The sequence below is a fragment of the Venturia canescens genome, chromosome 3 (genome assembly GCF_019457755.1).
Source record: "Venturia canescens isolate UGA chromosome 3, ASM1945775v1, whole genome shotgun sequence".
Lineage (NCBI taxonomy): Eukaryota > Metazoa > Arthropoda > Insecta > Hymenoptera > Ichneumonidae > Venturia > Venturia canescens.
This window is the reverse complement of record NC_057423.1, coordinates 3,198,897-3,218,864: the sequence shown is the minus strand read 5'-3', so window position 1 is coordinate 3,218,864 and position 19,968 is coordinate 3,198,897. Positions and strand designations below refer to the sequence as shown.

The following is a 19,968-nucleotide window of genomic DNA, read 5'->3' as shown; positions in this document are numbered from 1 at the left end:
AATCATGAGCTAGCCAAGTTGAAGTATAAATTTGAGATCTTTTATGATATTTTTAAAGCATTTTATTACAAATTCTTATGATAAAAATATTCTCAAAGTGCGTGTTTATTAATTTTATTAATAATTTGGACTCGAAACACTATTAAACATAAAGTAGTTGCAAACTAGTCATAAAACGGCCGAACTACTTGAATAAAAGAAAAAAGTATTCCCTTTAAAAGAATCGAATGAAAAAAAATAGTCTCCAATTCCACTCGCGGCAAAAACGCATTCGATCAGCGCCGATAATTCAAACGAATAAAGCGCGCAACGAAAAAGCTTCTCAGCTTTTTGTGAGCTAACTGGAGCGAGATATCTCGGAAAAATCTTCACCCATTATTTTTCTGAGGTTAACAACGGTATAATGAGCCCGTTGTGTGGGAGTAAAGAAACGTACAAGCGCGTGTATGAGCAGTGGACAGATCTATACCGCGACCAATGCAGTTGATGAGGACATTGCTCTCTCGGATAAGGACGAGAGTATTGAGCGCATATATGCAGCTATGAAATGCGTGGGATATCCCGATGCAGTTTCCACATGAGTCAGAGATGCCCGCCTGAAATTAGTGCCTCGTTGAAGCTTTGTCAAACTCTGCGAGTCAAAGTACTTTGACTACACTCTTTTCTGCGGTGCCGTTTCTCTCTCCTTCTCTTTCGCGAGCTTTTTATCTGCTCGCCGTTTTTTCTCTCCCCCACCGCGATTGCTCCTACGTAATTCGAGCTCATGGACACTTTGGAGCTCGTAATGCGTTCTGCCACACGCGAGCATCGACCGATCGATTCAGCGCTCACTTTACGACCGTTGAAATCAATCGAATCTCTATCTATATGCATCGTCGCGAGCCCGTTGTGTACCGAGGCAACTTTCATAGTAATTGTGCACGATAATAAGGCACAAATGTCTCGGGAACTCTGCGCTCAATCGAATGTTCGAGTGTCTGGTGAGGAACGAGTCGAGCCAGTGTCATTGATGCTGCAATTGTTTTGTAATTTGCGAAGAGCCTTGAATGGAAATAAAAACGTGTGAGACGCTGATTAAGTTTGTGGAACTTGAATAAAATTGAAAAAATGCAAGTTCCTCGAGCCTCGAAAGTGATGAAAAAGCGGTCGCGATGAAAAAGCGTTGATTGACCCAACCGGCGTTTCTGGGATAAAATTCTTTTTCGCAATATTCTTTCTTGTCGAAGAAGAAATATTTTCTATTTCTAGAAACTAAAAAGAGTGTGGGTTGTCTCGAAATTCCGTGTGTATGGGGGGGAATGACGAATGGATAGAATTCGATAGCAATGTGCACGATTCAAACAACTTTTTTTCCTCGCACCAAGTTTCTTCGTATTTGTTCGCAACGTCCGGAAGAGAAACGTTGCAATTGTGATATTCGAAGGTTTTTTTTGTTCGACTGACTGGTTGCGTGATTCATAAGAATTTGCGGTAACAATTTACTACTCGTGACGTTGACAGTGCATCGGCTGCAGCGTTCGTTACCTTGAATTTAATTGTGCGTGACACACTCCGTCGCGTACAGCGTTTAGAAACATTTTAACAATTCTGTTGGGAAAATTGAGCTCAAGAAAAAATGATTTTTGAGTGACCGATTGTCAATGAGTGCATCCAACGCCCGAACATCAATCTCGAAGTGAACGAATTCCAATCAATCATTCGAGTACGATTTCGCAGATGTAATTGAATAATTTGTTGGATCGAAACAATCGTAATTAACTCTCGGAGCTTGGGCACGCTAAGCAGGGATGCTGAGCCCAACATCAACTGCTTTTGTGTGCATTTTGGATTTTATTTTTTCACCTCGAAAATGTGACTTCAAATTCCAAATCCTGGCTCGCACCTGTGGAATTCAGATAATTTTATGGTTTGAGAGTTAAGGAGTTTCGGTACAGGCAATACAATGTTGTCATGCTAAACCATGCTAAAATCATAAAAAATTTCAAAAAGTTCAGAATTTTATAAAATTTGATGAACATATTCTTTAGTGCCAAATTTGACAACACAAATTTTTTAAGATTTTTCTTCTACACAGTTATCGAGTAATTGATCACTAAAGTTTACGTGTATAAGCATAGCGTTTCCATATATATAGGTATACATTCCGGGCATGAGAAATCTGCTTTAACGCGTAATTACTCGATAACTAAGTAGAAGAAAATTTTGAAAAAATTTGAGTTTTCGCACTTGATGTTGAAGAACATTATCACCAAATTTCATCAATTTCTTAATATTTAGACTTCTGTACCGAAACTCCTTAATCCAAGGAATTTAATCACGAACCGAGAATGGATTGCACGAACCGAACTGGACTGTTTGCTGGAGTGTACGTGCCAGAGAGTTTGATCGACGTGAAAGCCTCGTCCGGGTCTTGGGATCTCACTCAGGCTTGTTTAATATGAAATGGGATCTCAGACCTCGAGATTTCTTTTCACCCTTCGAAAAAGCTCTCGCTGCCTGGTCCTTCGCCAGCTTCCCTTTGACACACAGAAACCCCCCTCCAGGTACTTTTAATCCTGATAAGCAAACGGACTGACTGAACGCAAGTTTATTCGTTAAATACGAAGAATTGTGACGCGAGCTTGCAACAAGTCAATTTATGTTAGTGGCAGTTATTAAAGTAGATCGTATTTTATGAATGTCTAAATTGGCTCGATTTTAACTTCCTAATTAAAGATATTATCACTCGAAATTCATGTCAGAGTTGTTCATTCAAAATTGTAAATGCATTTTTTTAACTTATCTTTTGACGAATGAAATTACAAGCCATTTATTAATCGGAGATCCATCACTGACTGAACTCAAAATTTCATTCCTCCCTGGCTAAAATACTGTATTTTTTTATGTAAACAAATCGCTTTAGAGAGCGTCCAGGAAATAAAACAAAGGGAAATGGATCAAGAAAAAAGTTTTAATAAAAAGACACAGAAGGCTAACAGAAATGGGCTAAGCCAAGAAGAAACAAAATGCTGAAATAAGTAAATGTGAGGTTACGAGTGCTCATTACCAATTTCGTTCAATCTTTGACGTAATATATCTTTATTACTAGTAAGACAATCGTCTCGAATTTTTTCCAAGGCCTTCGTTACATTTTTATTGTGTACGTTTTTCATAAACTTCGTAAGAAGCGTTCATTCGTAATGTGGAAAGATAAACGATTTTTTAAGCATAGTCGCTATAATCCTGTGTATTTTTTTTTTCATATTTAAACACGTTTATCTAAATAGCCAATAAGACCAACTCTTCAAAATTTGATATGCTTGTCAGTCGATTATCCATTGAAACACTGTGTAAATTTCAAGACTATCTTAAGAAAATTGTTTCGTTCATGAACTACCTTAAGTGTAATCAAGGGCATTGCTACAGGGCTGCATCAACTCGAAAGTGCATGTGATTCCATGACGATTAATTATTAATTAATTTAATAATGGATCGTCAACTGCGAGCTATTGCAATTTTCAGTTTTTCGTATTTCATCTCAAACTGTCTCAAGTCTTAACTTTCGTGGTTCAATTGAGTCTCACAGCCGTCTGACAGTGATCGTGAAATTTCATTCAGTGAAGCCAACATCATAATTTTATTGAGATTTCGCAGGAGTGTTTTTTTTTGTAGATTTATTCCAAATTTGAAAAGCTTTATAAAAAAAATATTGGAAATGTTAGGAATCGAAAATTTTACGGTTTCAAGTATTCACTAATGAGGGGAGGTCGAGAATTTTACACCCCACGCAACAACTATGAAACTTTTCTTCACAATTTTTGCTCCTCGAACTGTGACATTCTTGGAGATGTGGAGGCCAAGGTTTGTAAAAACTTACAAGAGTTTTGACCTCGTAGTCGTTTCGAATGAACAGCGATCCGAACAGTGGAAAAACAACGAAATTTTGTTGAAATGTTGAAACATTCAGTTTGACGATCTCATCCGAATGATTTTATCTACGCAATAAAATGTGTTTATCGTCCCAACAAACTGTCGTTCGTCGTGAGAAAGTTTTTTTTTATAATTCAAAAAACTTTGTTGGCTCAACGAAATCATTTTTTGAAATCCCTCAAAAAATATTGGACTATTTTAACGAAATTGTTTCCAGTTAATATTTTACACGAATTTTCTACCAAAAGGTCATAATTTCGAAAACATTCATTAACAAAATTCACATATTTTGGTCTCTTGCTTTCGAGAAATTGTCGTTGTCAAGTTATATCGCAAATTGATTCCAAGTATTTGGGGATTTTCTACGATCAATTAAGGAGTTTCGGTACAGGCAATACAATGTTGCCATGCTAAACCATGCTAAAAACATAACAAATTTCAAAAAGTTTAGAATTTTATAAAATTTGGTGAACATATTCTTTAGTGCCAAATTTGGCAATACAAATTTTTTAAGATTTTTCTTCTACACAGTTATCGAGTAATTGATCACTAAAGTTCACGTGTATAAGCATAGCGTTTTCATATATATAGGTATACATTCCGGGCATAAGAAATTTGCTTTAATGCGTAATTACTCGATAACTAAGTAGAAGAAAATTTTGAAAAAAATTGTGTTTTTGCACTTGATGTTGAACAACATTATCACCAAGTTTGATCAATTTCTTAATATTCAGACTTTTGTACCGAAACTCCTTAACTTCCGAGCGTGACGAGGCTCGTACCTCGAGATATTTCTCAGTCTTGGCAGCGCGTCGCGAGCGCAAAAAGAGCACTAGAACTAACGAGTGATAAGACTCGAAATGGTAACGGATGAAAATGAAGTGTAATATATTAACGGTGTGCGAACGTATATTTGTTTCAGGGCGTCAAGGGGCAGGGGTTTACCTAGAGAATGAGTGACATTAAGAATCTCGCGTTCGTAAGCGGAGGCTCGAGGTACAACGGTGACGAGCAAGTGCAGTTCGTCGCTGACGGAAGTCACCAAGTCACCATAAGATCACCGCCGCCGGCTGTTCCTACATTGGCCTTCGAGAACCTCAACAACGCCGTTTTGAGGTGAATCAAGTATAAAAACTGTTCATTAAGGAGGGTGGCTACCGACGATACAATGTTGCCATGCTAAACCATGTTAAATACATTAAAAATTTCAAAATGATAAGAATTTAATAAAATTTGGTGAACATATTCTTTAGGGCCAAATTTGACAATACAAATTTTTTAAGATTTTTCTTCTGTACAGTTATCGAGTAATGGATCACTAAAGTTCAAGTGTATAAGCATAGCGTTTCCATATGTATAGGTATACATTTCGGGCATAAGAAATCTGCTTTAATGCGTAATTACTCGATAACTAAGTAGAAGAAAATTTTGAAAAAAATGGTGTCTTCGCACTTGACGTTGAAGAACATTATCACCAAATTTGATCAATTTCTAATAATTTTGACGAGTGTAGCCACCCTCCTTAAGCACTTTTCCAGGATTTGGGATCGAGAGTTTTTGACGAATATCAAAAATGGCTCCAACTGTAAAGATAAATGCGTGTGTGCTAAGTATTTCAGCCTCCTAGAAAGCTGCATTCACGTTCCATTGGAAAATATTCACTACAGTAGTCCGAATATTAAATTCTGAGCTACGACATTCCGAACTTTCGAGCAGGATCGTTTTTCCGAGAATCCATTTGTTCGCTATTCGAGAGCTCAGGCGCGGCTGGAACAACGTTCCGCAGCTAAAAACCTGCTCGAGCAGAGAAACATCTCCGTCAATATGGAAATGCATTCGAAATTTCTTTTTTTGTGTCTCCCTTGTGCAAAGTTTCGAGCCAATCTCTTCCCTTTGTTGAACGAAGAGATGCACTTGTATACGTATATAAAGTGGTCCCACATAACCAGGCAGTCTCTTATCGACCAGCAAGGTTGTCGTTTGACCCGAATTCCATTTGGAGCCCGCTTTTCTCGGTGCAGTTGCACCACCATCGATGCACTATTTTCTCACTTTATCACCCCTTTTGTTTATTTCAGGATCAACTCTTATTCGGAGTTTATTTTTGAGAGAACAAATTTCTCTACTTTATCCCTCAAAATCCGCAGCTTTGGATGCTCTAAAAGTATTTTTTTTTTTTTTTTTCATATCTAAATGAGATCAAGTTGATCAAATTATTCGAAAAGCATTTCTCGAGTGAGGCTACTCAAAAATGATATCTCATTTTTTCAAGTTTTGACGTTATTTAGAGCACGAAATCCCTCGTCCGAGAGAGCTAAAGAGAAAAGCTCGAATCGGTGTAACCGAGAGCGGCGCGCGTGAGTCGATAATGCAGCTGTAAAAGTGCGCGTTCTGCTTTTCTTTTCTCCGAACGATATTAGACGGCAATTCTTTAAATTCCAATGTTTCAAAACTCGCCCCACTTTTGTTTCTGTCGTATGAGCTTCGATCCAAGGTTTTACGAAATACCAATGAGACAAAAGTCTGCGAGTAGAGGCGACGAAATTCGAGCGCTAATATTGTTTAACAGCGTTGGATGGAGTCTCTCGAGCACAAGTTTAAGGTCCTTTTTCCAGAGGCTTTGGATTGTGATGTTACGATCATCCTGGACGGGGCTTTAGGTCGAATAGAACCGCTCGTTTTTATATGTCCCTTAGAATTTTTATTCCAACTAATGACAACAGAGTGAAAAAAGGTGGCGTCGATAAAAACGTCGAGTTGATCCGTCAGGGCTGATACTTCGTCCCACGCCCACTCATTATGAAACATTGCACGTAGAACAGAGCGAGCTCCAAGGACTCCCCATGAAAATCGATTCTCTTCGACAAATCGTTCGTCCCTTTCTCACTCAAAGTCCTTCGCTCCTCTTTACGACGAACTTATCCAAAAGCGATACGCAGAAGAATAGAAAGAATAGAAAATGAACAAACAGAAATGAATGAAAATCGTGTGAAAAGCTGCGCGATGGCCAAGCCTTTCGATGATTTGAAAATGAGTTTGACACCTAAATTTCCTCATGATAAATAAATAGTCAATCAATCTGGCATAAGCGCCGACGAGTACGTGACTAATCGTCGCGCACTCGACAGATTTGAGGGTGAACAAAAAACCGTAAATATATCGAGAAGAGCTAAAAATATCGAATAAAAAGTTCAATAGTTGATGAATTATAAAAGCGGTCGATGCGAGCCCGCATTGATCTCGGGGTCGTGGCATTTCTCGTGTACATTTATTACGTGCATGCGAATGCACGTTGTCGTCGACACGACATTTTTCTAAGTTTGGTAGAGCCCGAGGATCACAGATAGACCAAGAGTGCAAAGATCGATGCCTCGTTGTAAAACATGCCAAATATTTCGTCCACAAATACCACGACGATGTACTATTTGGTCGAAGCTTGAGTGCATCAGGACCCAGCTCTTCTGCCAACGTCATTGATGCACTTGTTCTATCGTTTCTCTCTGCATGCCCTCGCGGGGACAACAGCCGTGACTAAGTTTTCAGAGAGGATAGAAAAAACGTATTTTCTCATCGCTAATACGACAGAGTTGAAAAAACAATGAGAAATAACTCAATATATTATTCGCATTTTTATGAATATGGCAATGGAAAAGAACGACGTAAGTGTACGGAAGGAAAAATTTCGTTTATTGAACCAAAATCCACTTGGTTACACGAAAATATGATGGAGTGAAGTATTTTTTTTCGAAATGTCAAATAATTTGGTCCATTCAACGCGAGAAAAGGTCCATCATGTTTTTGCCCAAATAAACGGTTTCTGTCCGATAAACACAATTTTTTCTCAGTGCTTTCTTATGTTGTAATTAATTGAAAAATTGATTGTTGGTTTAAAAAAAATGTAATGTTCAACTATTACAGTTATTTTATCATTAATTCATTTTAGCAAAATATCTGAGTAAGTGAAAATTTAAGTGGGATTAGACTGTAAGATTCTTTATTCCATTGAAGAGGAGAGAGAAAGAGAAGGAGGAATATAGCAACGTTATTGATATCGATTTTCTTGGCCTCGAAAAGGAAAATGACGCTGAAGTTTGCAACGTTCGAGTCCAACGGAATGATCTAAAAAAACTCTCAAATAATTTCAGTAAATATCCAATTTTGTTCCCTGCCGAATTTCCAATTCGTAATTTTTTAAGCAACATCAATAATTCGTAAAATAATAAAATAATGAATTATACTTTTTTTTTCGTTCATTTCGTTGAACTCCAACGTTGCAAACTTCAGCGTCGTAAAGGAAAATCCATTTGGTTGCTGGCAAGATTATCCAGGATGGAGCTCACGAATTCTTTCCTTTCGTCGACGCAATAAATGTTACTCCCTTTCCTATCTCGTTCTCTAACTACCTCAGCCCAACTTGAGTCTCCACATTCGAGCCTCCATTCCTTCTCCTACATCATCGCCGGAGCATAAAAAATGTAAAAAATGTTTCTTCTTTCGCGTTAATATGGTTTTTCGCGTCTCGGTATAATTTCGGTATTTTTGTTCTCTCATTTTTTATCCTCTGGAAACCTCATCCTACAATCGGCGTGGAATAAAATGAACGTTTTGCTTTATCCTGCATCCTCGAGGCAGGTCTCTTAACTCGTATCCGATCCGCCTCGATTCCACTTTCATTTTCTTTCCTCCTTTTTGTCGCCACTAAATTCAAAGGAATTTTCAAACTAATGAATTTCGTGAAATTGCTCAAGAAAAACGCCGCGCGGGAACGGAGCTCGCTCGGTTTTTATCTGCGGTGACGAATGCGGAGCCAAATTTTGCGTCGTCGCCAGACTTTTTGGCATCGCTGTATTAACCACAGCATCAAACTTTAGTGCTTCGCGCCAAAATCTCTTAAGGCCTTTTATACACTTGCGGCCGCCGTAAAAACGTCATTTTCTTGATTTTTTTTCGACAAGAAAATAAATGTTTATTGCAAAACTGTGAAGGCCATTCATTAGTGCATATGTTCGTGTACTTGTACAATTTTTTTCATCAAAAAATATCTCAAAATGGCCCAACTCCAGGCGCATTCGAGTAGCACCTTTTTTTGAGCATCAGTTGCGATGGATACGATAACGAAAAAAAAACTATTAATCCGATCCATACGAAATTTATACGACTTATTTATTGCAATAATAGCTTGGGCCTGGAGGAAGGATTTGTGAAAACTTTGATTAAAAAAAAAATGGCGACAGTTTTAACAAAAAAATGCATTTTTAAGGCGCTAAATTTTCGGTTTTTTTGTTACAATTATTCATTTTTCCAACAAAATACGAAATCCTTCGTCCAGGTCCTGGCTATTATTGTGACAAATAAGTGGTATAAATTTGGCATGAATCGGATCAATAGTTTATTAGTAATCGTGTCCGCCGAAAAGGTATTTTACAAAAAAGTCGATTCTGAGATAATCGCGTTTGAAGATTCGCACCGGGCGGTCCGAACGATGTCTAATAAAAAAAGAATCCATTTTTCCGTCCGTCACAAGTGCATACGAGGCCTTAAAATTATCTGAAAACCCATCGACCAAACTTCCCCTAAATAATAATCGTCATTTTCATCACTTTCTTTCAGCGGTTCACAAAACAATTTGCACTGCAGTTGCAATGGCGGTGCAACGACGAACGGCAACGCAACCGGAGCCTGCAGCGGTGTTTTGGCTCGAAAAATACAAAATCATACTGGCGCAAGCCCCGGTCAGGTGAACAAGAGGCCAGCTGTAGCGCTAACTCATCTCCCGAAGAGGCCACCGGTTGATATTGATTTCAAAAATTTGGCCTACAGCGTTTCCGAGGGTAGAAAAAGAGGTGAGCTTTCACTTACAATTCAAATTTTCCAATTTTCCTCAGACCTTTGTCACGCGATCAATCGTTTCGTTCTCGTTCATTTTATTCCATCAATTTAAATTTTTCCAACGATCGTGTTTCAACGCTGAAATAAATATTTTTACTCCATTTGAGAATGCTTCATAGCCGAGCACCATTTTTCCAATGCTCGTTGGCATTGCTTGAATAAAAGCAGAAAAAAAAACAAACAAACAAACAAAAAAACAAAAAAAAAATGAAATAATTAGTCGCCAAACAAGGCCCACTTTAGCCGATCGCATTCTTTTCCAAGAATCCATTGTTCTGCTCTCCCCATTGCGATTCATCGATACATTGTTCTCCGATAGAACGAGCGCTTTTGATTAGAGGTCGCGAGAGCTCGCTAAGACGAGACCAGTTCGAGCTATACGTGTGAATGACCCCTGTCGGTGCAAAAAAATCGATAGCCATGTTCGCGAAACACAGCCGTTCGAGAGTAGGCATGGCGCGGAGAAGGGCCGGGGAGTATATGGGGGGTTTGAGTAAGGGCGCCGGGATGCAAGCCACCCTCGGAGTGCGCTTGCACTCAGCCGCATCTACGCTCCGTTCTGTGCGGAACAAATTTTTTGTCTTGTTTCCCCGCGCGTTAGTCAAGAAAATTAAGAAAAAATAAAAAATAAAACTCTTTGTTGAAAGAAACAATTTTCGTTAATTTGTAAATAATTATCTATCGAAGAATGACAATGGCAGGAGACTGTCAAAACGATTTAGCGGTACCGGATGAAATATTTTTTTTCGAAATTTCAATATATATTTGTGTACAATATGCGACAGGCAAGACTGAGAATTATAAGGATTATACTGATTTATGTATGAAGGATCGATTATTTCAGGATACAAGACTATACTTAAATGCGTCACTGGAAGATTCAAATCGGGCGAATTGACTGCTATAATGGGTCCATCGGGGGCGGGGAAAAGTACGCTGATGAATGTACTCGCAGGATACAAGTACGTATAAAGTATTTACGATCGAATTATGGTCGATTACACTTTTCTTAAGGGTTTGTATACACTTGTAATGAGCAAGAAAATGGATTTTTTTTTTTTTTTTATTACATATACTCTTCAAGTACAATGACTGAAGAACATTCTCATGAAATTTCATCAAGATCGGAGCACAGATTCGTGGGTATTGGTATTTTTTGAAAAATACCTTTTCGGTGGACACGATTACTAAAAAACTATTGATCCGATCCATGCCAAATTCATACCACTTATTTGTCACAATAATAGCCAGGACCTGGACGAAGGATTTCGTATTTTGTTGGAAAATAGAAAAATTGTACGAAAAAACCGAAAATTTAGCACCTTAAAAATGCATTTTTTTGTTAAAACTGTCGCCATTTTTTTTTAATCAAAGTTTTCACAAATCTTTCCTCGAGGCCCAAGCTATTATTGTAATAAATAAGTCTTATTAATTTCGTATCGATCGGATTAATAGTTTTTTAGTTATCGTGTCCATCGCAACTAATGCTCAAAAAAAGATGCTACTCGAATGCGCCTGGAGTTGGGCCATTTTGAGATATTTTTTGATGAAAAAAATTGTACAAGTACACGAACATATGCACTAACGAATGGCGTTCACAGTTTTGCAATAAACATTTATTTTCTTGTCGAAAAAAAAAAAATCAAGAAAATCACGGTTTTTCGCCCGCTGCAAGTGTATTTAATAAGACCTTAAACGATGATACGAATTTTGGATGGAAAAATTCAAGATAAAAATCATTGCTATTGCCAAGTAGAAGGGAAGAGAGAGAACAACGAATTGAATATTTTCTGTTGGAAGGATTTCTGCTGGAAGAGCGAGGAACACTAATGACTCGACGCTCCCTTTTTTTTGCAGAACTTCAAATTTGAACGGCTCCGTATTAGTGAATGGGAAAGATCGTAATCTTCGGATATTTCGGAAAATGTCGTGTTACATAATGCAGGACGACCGTCTACTGCCGCATCTGACGGTCAAAGAAGCAATGACGGTATCCGCAAACTTGAAACTCGGCAAAGACATAAGTGCGGATGCGAAAAAAGTCGTAGTCGAAGAAATCATCGAGAACCTTGGTCTGAGCGATGCGAGCAACACGCAAACCCAAAGCCTCAGCGGGGGACAACGGAAAAGGCTGTCGATCGCTCTCGAGCTCGTTAATAATCCACCGGTAATGTTTTTCGACGAGCCTACTTCCGGGCTCGACAGCTCCTCGTGCTTCCAGTGTCTGAGCCTGCTCAAATCACTCAGTCGAGGAGGTTCGTACACAATTTAAACAATAATTTACCATTTTTCAATGTCCCGTAAAAACTCACCGAATTTAAAATAAAATAAAATTACGATTCGTGAAACTTTAAAATCAAACTTTACGATTAAATTCATCTGCAATTATCGTTGAGAATTATTTAAGTTCCGAGAGAACGAAATCTCTGTTTCCATCCTCCTTTCATCGTTAGAATTCTCCTTCGATTACATCCCATAATGAAAGCTGGTAAAAAGCGATAAAAATCGAGCAAAGCTACCCCCTTAATTCTCAAAGATGCAAAAACTACGAGAGCATAAACGAATCCTTGGGTTAATGGAATTGCAGGAAGAACAATAATCTGCACGATACATCAGCCGAGTGCGAGACTGTTCGAGATGTTTGACACGCTTTATCTGTTGGCTGAGGGTCAATGCATTTATCAGGGGAACGTTGGAGGGCTGGTGCCATTTTTGTCCTCCATGGGGCTGGATTGCCCGAGTTATCATAATCCTGCGGATTACGGTGAGCATTCTCCAATTCCGAATCCGAATAAACTGAAAATTCGCATTGAAGCGTTTTTCTCATTTTTTTGGGCCAATCTCACTGTCGAAAGTTTTGCCACAGTGGCATTGAACCGTTTCAACGAAAAGTTGCTGAATGTCGTAAACTTGAAGAAGTTGCAATGTTGAAATAACGTCGAACGGAATCGAATGAGCAAGAATTTTATTTTCCAATGAAGAAAAATCGTGTTTTATAATGAATTATAACGAAGAGGAAACTTGAAGTGGATCGTTGACCGAACATTTTTCCTTGCGCTTTGTTAAAACAGTTATGGAAGTAGCGAGTGGTGAGCACGGGGAATGCGTCGAGAAGCTTGTTACAGCGGTAAACAACGGCAAGTGCAACAACTATCAGCACTACCAAGCGATAACAATGGCCCAGGCGATAGCGAATGACATAGCGAAGCGTTCGCCGGCGACGGGCAACGAGCAAACGAAACCGGAAACGACGGTGATGGTGCCGAACGGGGTTGCCAAAGGGCCCGGAAATACGGTCCTCAATATGCCAGTTTCTTGCACAACCTCGTTGCTCAACAGCTCCGAGAGCATTGAGCAAAAGGTTGGCTTTCCGACCAACGGATGGATCCAGTTTTGGATTCTTCTCAAGAGAACTTTCTTATCGCAGATTAGAGATATGGTGAGGAAACGATGCGATTATTCCAGTTCGTAGGCGAGATCGAAATTTTTGACAGTTCTTCATTCGACCGGTGTCCTCGAAAAAAGTTCCAGTCGAACGAACCGGGGCTCGAAAACAAAACGCAATTGTACGACGTTGAAGTTTCCAACGTCGGAGCCGAACGAAATTGTGTGAAAAAGTTGTCCAAGAATTCTACAAATTTTACAATTTTCTTTCCTACCGAATTCGCAATTCGTAGTTATTCAATCTACACCGATTATTTCGTGGGCTAAAAAATTGGTCAATTGCAATGTGTTTTATCGTCAAATTCGTTGGAGCCCGACGTTGCAAATTTCAGAGTCGTAAAATTCTTACGGAGCGAGTTCCGAGTCGAGAATCCCGGCAATCTTTTTCCACTCCTTTCTTCCCCGATTCCTCGTGAACGATTGAACTTCTTCCATTGCGTTATCCCGTTGAACGTAACGCCAAAGCTACTCAACGTGGAGCAAAGTAAATCTAGAAGGAGCCTCATTAAAAAAGACAGTTGGTCTCGTTGCCTTTGAAATTTGAAATATTTCGTGATTCGAAGGACTCCGAGGATAGAAACTGAACGTTTTTATTTCACAGACTTTGACCAGGGTAAGGCTGATTTCTCACATAATCGTTGGTTTTCTAACTGGCGCTATTTATTACGATATCGGAAACAACGCCGCTGAGGTATTCAGCAACGCTGGATGCGTATTTTTCACCGTAATGTTTCTCAATTTCACGGCGATGATGCCGACCATTTTAACATGTGAGTCGACGAATAATGATGATAAATTGAGCGAATCTACGACGAAATTAATAACTAAATGAAAATGAATTTTTTAAACTTTCAGTTCCCATGGACATGGCGGTATTTGTGAGAGAGCATCTTAATTATTGGTACTCCTTGAAGGCCTTTTATTTTGCTAGAACATTGGCTGATCTGCCATTTCAAGTAAGGCCATTTTCTCACTATTTTCATGAATATTCGATGCTAAAGAAACTCAATGAATAATCTCATCTTCAAACGACCTCTCTTTTCAGATATTGTACTCAACGGCTTACGTGATGATCGTGTACTTCATGACGTCACAACCCCTGGAAACAGAGAGATTCCTCATGTATCTCAACATCTGTATACTTATGTCATTGGTCGCACAATCGATCGGTTTATTGATCGGTGCAGCAATGAACGTTGAGGTATTTCTTGCTTCGGCATTAACTTTATCGGTCCACATAGTATTGGAAACATTATTTCAACTCAAAAGTCAAAAAGCTCAAAAGTCAGCTTGTTTGAAATGAGCTCGACGAAATCATTGAAAAGTGGAGTCGAGGGATGTTTGGGGGAGACATTTGCAGTTGAAATTAGCAGAACAGTCGAGCAATCGAGTTTTCCGTATAGTTTTCAAGATCGTCATGTAGCCACAAGTTCGAAATTTAAAGTGGATCTTTATTCGTAATTTTATTTCACCACTGGGTCCACCGTATTTAGTGTCTCTTTGAAAATATGCATTTTCCGAATAACATTTATTTTTTCTAGTCGAAATTTCGACAGACTTTCGATCACAAATATTATTGCTTGCTCGCCCAAGGACGAGTGAATCGTAGAGGTAAAAAAAGAAGTTCTTAGAAAAATAATACAAGTTAATAGGGGAGGAGTTGAATTGCCAAAAAAATTGAAACCTTCAATGTGCGATTGGCTAATGAAAAGTGATGTTTGTTATTCCAGAGCGGTGTTTTTATCGGTCCCGTGTCCTCAGTGCCGATAGTATTGTTCGGCGGTTTTTTCGTGAATTTCGATGCGATGCCGATATACCTGAAGTTCCTGTCGTACGTCAGTTACATCCGTTATGCTTTTGAGGGAGCGATGATCACGGTTTACGGTTACAACCGGCCGAAGTTGCAATGCCGTAAGGATTACTGCCACTACAAGCCGCCGATGAAAATCCTCGAGCAGATGTCGATGGAGAACGCGGTTTATTGGATAGACGCGGTGGCTCTCGTTGGTTTCGTCATCGTCGTGAGAATAGTCGCCTACTTTGTTCTCAGGCTGAAACTAAGATCGCTCCGTTAACGGGGCCGATAGCCACCATTCAGACAATAATTTCAAGTGATTAAAGTCGAAAAGACGTTGGAAAATGGAGCATGAAAGAAAGCAGACGGAAACACACACACACGCGCGTGCACACGTGGATGGACACATAGACAGGGAGTAAGGAAGAGGCAAAGCAATGTGGGAGAGACGAGATTGTCCGGCGGAAGAAATCCAAACGGCCTTGAGGAACCTTTCGCTGCTTCAAATTTTTTTCAAATCAATTGCTGAAGTTGAGACGAACGTGAACATCCCCAATTCAAAGAACAAACAAATCATCGAAGACTGAAGGAGAATAAAAGAGCAAAGTCAGAGGGGGGCGCGTCAAGGATTTATTTAAAGAGAGAGAGAGAGAGAGAGAGAGAGAGAAAGGGAGGGGGAGAGAGAGAGAGATCAGTAACGAAGAATATAGAAGAATTTGGTGACTTGTGTGGATCTCAGATCCAATCGCGTCTGGCGAGAGACTAAGTAAAAAGATTATTAAAACGGCGAGATATATTCGCAAATTCAATGAGAGGGCAGTGATAGAATAAAGATATAAATGCATCGCGCGAGAGAGGTGGATTAAGAGTAGAGGCAATTTTGAGATTTAGGTGATAAAAATAATATAAAATAAAATAAAATAAAAAAAAAAAAAAACGAAAAAGACGTCGGTTTACTAATCGTTTAGGGTATCTCCAGTCAGATTTTAACTTAATCACATCTCGTCGAGTGCGGTTTCGTCGCGAAAGGTTTATTTAGAATGCGTACATCGATTAAAGACGTTTCCATAAATCAGTAATAATAATAACAATAATAATAACAACAATAATAATAATAATAATAATAATAGGATATCGGAAAAACAAAAAGAAACAACGCGTGACAACAAAAGTTAGTAGTTGATCGACGGAAAAGAAGAAAATAATTTTTAAAAAACTCGCCAGGTGTGATAGGCACCTCCGAAAATGATTTCCCTCCACGACGATCACGAGTGATCGAGTTGTTCGCAATCGCGGGGGCTGATTCCTTAGTAACCACAAATGTTGTCACCGTGTGACGGGAGGAGAGCACGAGCAAGAGAAACGAGTAGAGAAAATTACAGGCGAAAGCTACTCCAGCGAGCGTTTGAATTTCTTAGAACGAAAATATGAAGATGGGAGAGAATCCGGCTGGGGACAGCAGCAAAGTAAAGGAAGAAAGGATTATTTTCCTCAGAGTTATCGAAAGAAATTCAAATGGAATTTGGAAATTCATTTGACATTTAACATTAGCCATTATCCGAAGAGGAATGCTGCGACATTGCTGCCCCTCGTCGGCCCTGTTCGCAATCGAATTTCAAAACTCATATCGTAATTCCATTTTATTAAAGGAAAAAGGAAATAAAAACTCCCACCCCCGACAGATGATGAAAACAAGAAAAAAAATCAACGTGTTATTAACCCCGATGATAGTGTACGATTAAAAAGATTATAAAGACAAAACGAAGCTGATAAGGACAGAGCGAATAATGGTAATCAAGATCGTCGTAAAGTTTAAAGGTTTATCGTATAAAGAGCTCACACTTGACCAATCACTGGCTGCCTGGGTGTTTGCTTTTCGCATATTAAGCGGTGGAGTGATATATTATTATATACACACGTTAAAAAATAAATGTCTTAAGCAGTTCAACGAATAAAACAAATAACAACAACAACAACAACAACAACAACAACAACAAAGACATTTATTAACAAATCTTTTGCAACGCAACATTGTACTTTGATGAGAGAAAAAAAGAGAGAGAGCGAGAGAGAGAGAGAGAGAGAGAGAGAGAGAAAGGATGTGACAAAACAAACAAACCAAAAGAAAATTATTAGGTCAAATAATTGCAACTGTTGTAATTGTTGCGAGGAATGCTTGTGTGCGAATGAGAATCTGCATACAATTAGATATACATATATATGAAGTGTATATATAATTCTATATATTTATATATATGTATATCAAACAAGACTGATACATTCATGAGAATGACACTCCAGTGAATGAACACCGATGGACAGGATCCAAGATCGATTTTTTGGAAACGCGATTTGAGCAGTATTTCGTACCTTATTTTCGAATGTTTGCAGTAACGTGCTTGGAAAGTCTGAAATTTTTGTATTTTTTTATCATCCAAATAATGGAATTGTTTTGAAAAATATCGTTGAAAATACAAATGATTAAAGTTTAACGAAGTTTCGATTGCGCGAATAAATCGAATTTGAGGTTATGTTCGGTATTAGAGATCGTCGAAAAGCTGTGCTGTCGAATTCGAGTATCGCATCAGCGAACGACCATAATACGACCTGGTGAAATTGAAAATGAATAAAAAGATGCAGAGTGCGATCGAGATAATTGAAGACCGCGTCAAGTTTGACATTCCATAACAATGAAATATTCTAGAGAATATATGCATTACAAAAGACTGACAGTTAACCTCTAATACACACTCGATGCGTCTCAAGTTAATCCCAAGTTTGAATATTCGTTTTCACAAAAGAATCCAAAAGTCCATCGTCGAGTTAGGCTTACGTAGGATCTCGATTGAGGCCAAATAATCCGTGCTGAGAGTGAATGGATTTTGTCAATTAGCCATTTTATTCTTCGTGATATAAGAACTATGTCGTTCTCTGATGCGTCTCAAGATTCACTGGATGCGCATTCGATCATTCGCACGATAAAAGCTACTCTTGTTTCTACATTTTTCCCCCAATTTATCTCACACACTGTAAAAACACTGTAGATTTGAATTCGAAGAAAATATATGTGTCCCTCGCGTCAGAGGATTGCTGCCAATCGAGTCTAAGGCCTGAACTTGTAGTCATAAATACGAATTTAACCGTTCGAAACAAACATTTCGATGTGTCAAGTTCAGATTAAAGCATAAAAATCAACTTCATGAACACTTATGGAAATAAGAGAAGGTGCGAAAAATATGAAAAATAAAAGTGAGCCGATCTTACGATCGAGATGAATGTGTCAGTTTTGCATCAACTCACGTATACACTAACACGTATACACGCATAGTTGTCGTATCGAGGCCTACGAAGATCCGCGGTTAACGTCGTTGACCTCGTTTGAAGGATCCAAAACAAACAAAAATAATTTAGCGAGCGGATGAACATCACTCGAATTGCGACTCATTCGACGAGCATAGCTCAACTTTTCAAACGAGAGAATCTACACTTTTCACTCAACACACTTGCCATTTCATTGTTCAAGCTGTTCCGCTCGATTCGACGGTGGATTTCTAGAATCCATCGTGAATTTCGAAAATCACAATTCGCTCGTTATTATTTCATAGGTTATGGTGACTCGTATTTCTATCCATCGACAAGTGTATTTTCGGTGGTAATGTTCCAAGCAATTTCATATCGCCCCACAATATTCAATAGATTTTCAATTCCGTTTTCATTCGAGAAAAATCATTTCCAAAAAATATTATTTTTCCCAATTTTTCGCTACAATAGGATTATTACGACTTATGTCAACGAGAATTTGTAGCTCCTTTCCTTTCGTTTATATAGCGCGATGCGATAGAAACGATTGAACTTGCAAAATGGTTGAAAAGGCTACCGAATCCTTGAGAAGTGCACTCGGCAAATTTTAAGTGATATTATCATTATTATTATTATCGTTATGATTATGATTATTATTATTATCATACTATTCGAATTGTCAAGTGAAATATTTTGAATATTCCGTAAAAACGTAACGAATCTTGTAGTCTTATGTATTTTTGTAGATGGACAGTATTTTTTTATGTACATTAGTTATTCAGTTGGTTAAGGAGCTGAATTTACGGTTTCACACTTAAATGAAAATTGTGTAACAGGCGTAGGGATAAATATTCGACGATTTTCAATGTATTGCTGTTGAGTTGGCATTGCTCTCGATTGCGAAACCGTAACGAATTATTGGACAACGTATTTCCGTTTGTACGAGTGTAAAATATAATTGTAATATTTTCGAATACATTAATTTTGAATCGAAATATGTTTCGGTAAAATCGTATACAAGAAATAAATATTTCTCGGTCCGTAGAAAAAGAAGAAGAAAAAACAAATGATTCGTGGCCGATAAAATAAATATATAAATATATATATTTTTGAAGAATTTTTATTTTCGACGTGTATGAAAGTAATTCGTTGTGTTTATAGCTAATGTATCCAAGGACGTTCGACTGATTTGAAAAATCCTTTCTGCAACCTTTATACGAGTACGAGCACGATCATTGTTTGTCAACCGGTTGAATGAATTCGCCACAGTTGCTTATTTTTTCACGGTTTATCCGTTACGAAAAATTTGGAGGTTAACCATTTTCGAGCAGTGTCGCGCAATCGATTTGAGGTAGAAAAATCTTGCTCGAATCGCTCGTCAACCGTGCGTCCATTGTTAACTGGTGTTTCAAGTGAAAAATGGGGATTTTTAAGGTTGTCGAAATAAATGCGACTGAGCATCGAATTCCGAAGAGTTGTTTCATTTTTTAACGAATTTCTCGCTTGCTAGGACTATTTAAAACACAAAATCCATTCCGAAATGTACTTTAGAATAGATAAATTATTTAAAACCATTAAAATATCCTCCTCCGTCCTCTCCCAACGATGTCTTTCGATAAGAAAAGATCGAA

General features: G+C 38.4%; 1 protein-coding gene and 1 long non-coding RNA gene across 5 annotated transcripts in view; one reads left to right on the top strand and one right to left on the bottom strand.

Annotated features, from left to right (window-relative positions):
- Atet (ABC transporter expressed in trachea) overlaps nt 1-19,809 on the top strand; it is a 27,857-nt gene extending 8,048 nt beyond the window's left edge. For 3 of the 4 annotated variants that reach the window (XM_043413631.1, XM_043413633.1, XM_043413632.1), the window contains exons 2-11: nt 4,832-5,025; nt 9,520-9,752; nt 10,628-10,760; nt 11,656-12,053; nt 12,386-12,562; nt 12,870-13,237; nt 13,844-14,012; nt 14,098-14,198; nt 14,288-14,443; nt 14,973-19,809. In XM_043413631.1, coding sequence (XP_043269566.1) covers nt 4,862-5,025; nt 9,520-9,752; nt 10,628-10,760; nt 11,656-12,053; nt 12,386-12,562; nt 12,870-13,237; nt 13,844-14,012; nt 14,098-14,198; nt 14,288-14,443; nt 14,973-15,317 — 2,244 coding nt within the window. In that variant the 5' untranslated portion in view covers nt 4,832-4,861 and the 3' untranslated portion in view covers nt 15,318-19,809. The remainder of the gene's footprint in view (nt 1-4,831; nt 5,026-9,519; nt 9,753-10,627; nt 10,761-11,655; nt 12,054-12,385; nt 12,563-12,869; nt 13,238-13,843; nt 14,013-14,097; nt 14,199-14,287; nt 14,444-14,972) is intronic. The other variant, XM_043413634.1, reaches the window with a different exon arrangement.
- LOC122407436 (uncharacterized) lies at nt 14,138-15,049 on the bottom strand. Its single transcript, XR_006260202.1, has 2 exons — nt 14,927-15,049; nt 14,138-14,341 (listed from the first exon to the last, which is right to left on the bottom strand). It is a non-coding gene; the product is annotated as an uncharacterized lncRNA (long non-coding RNA).
- Nucleotides 19,810-19,968: the final 159 nt, after the last annotated feature.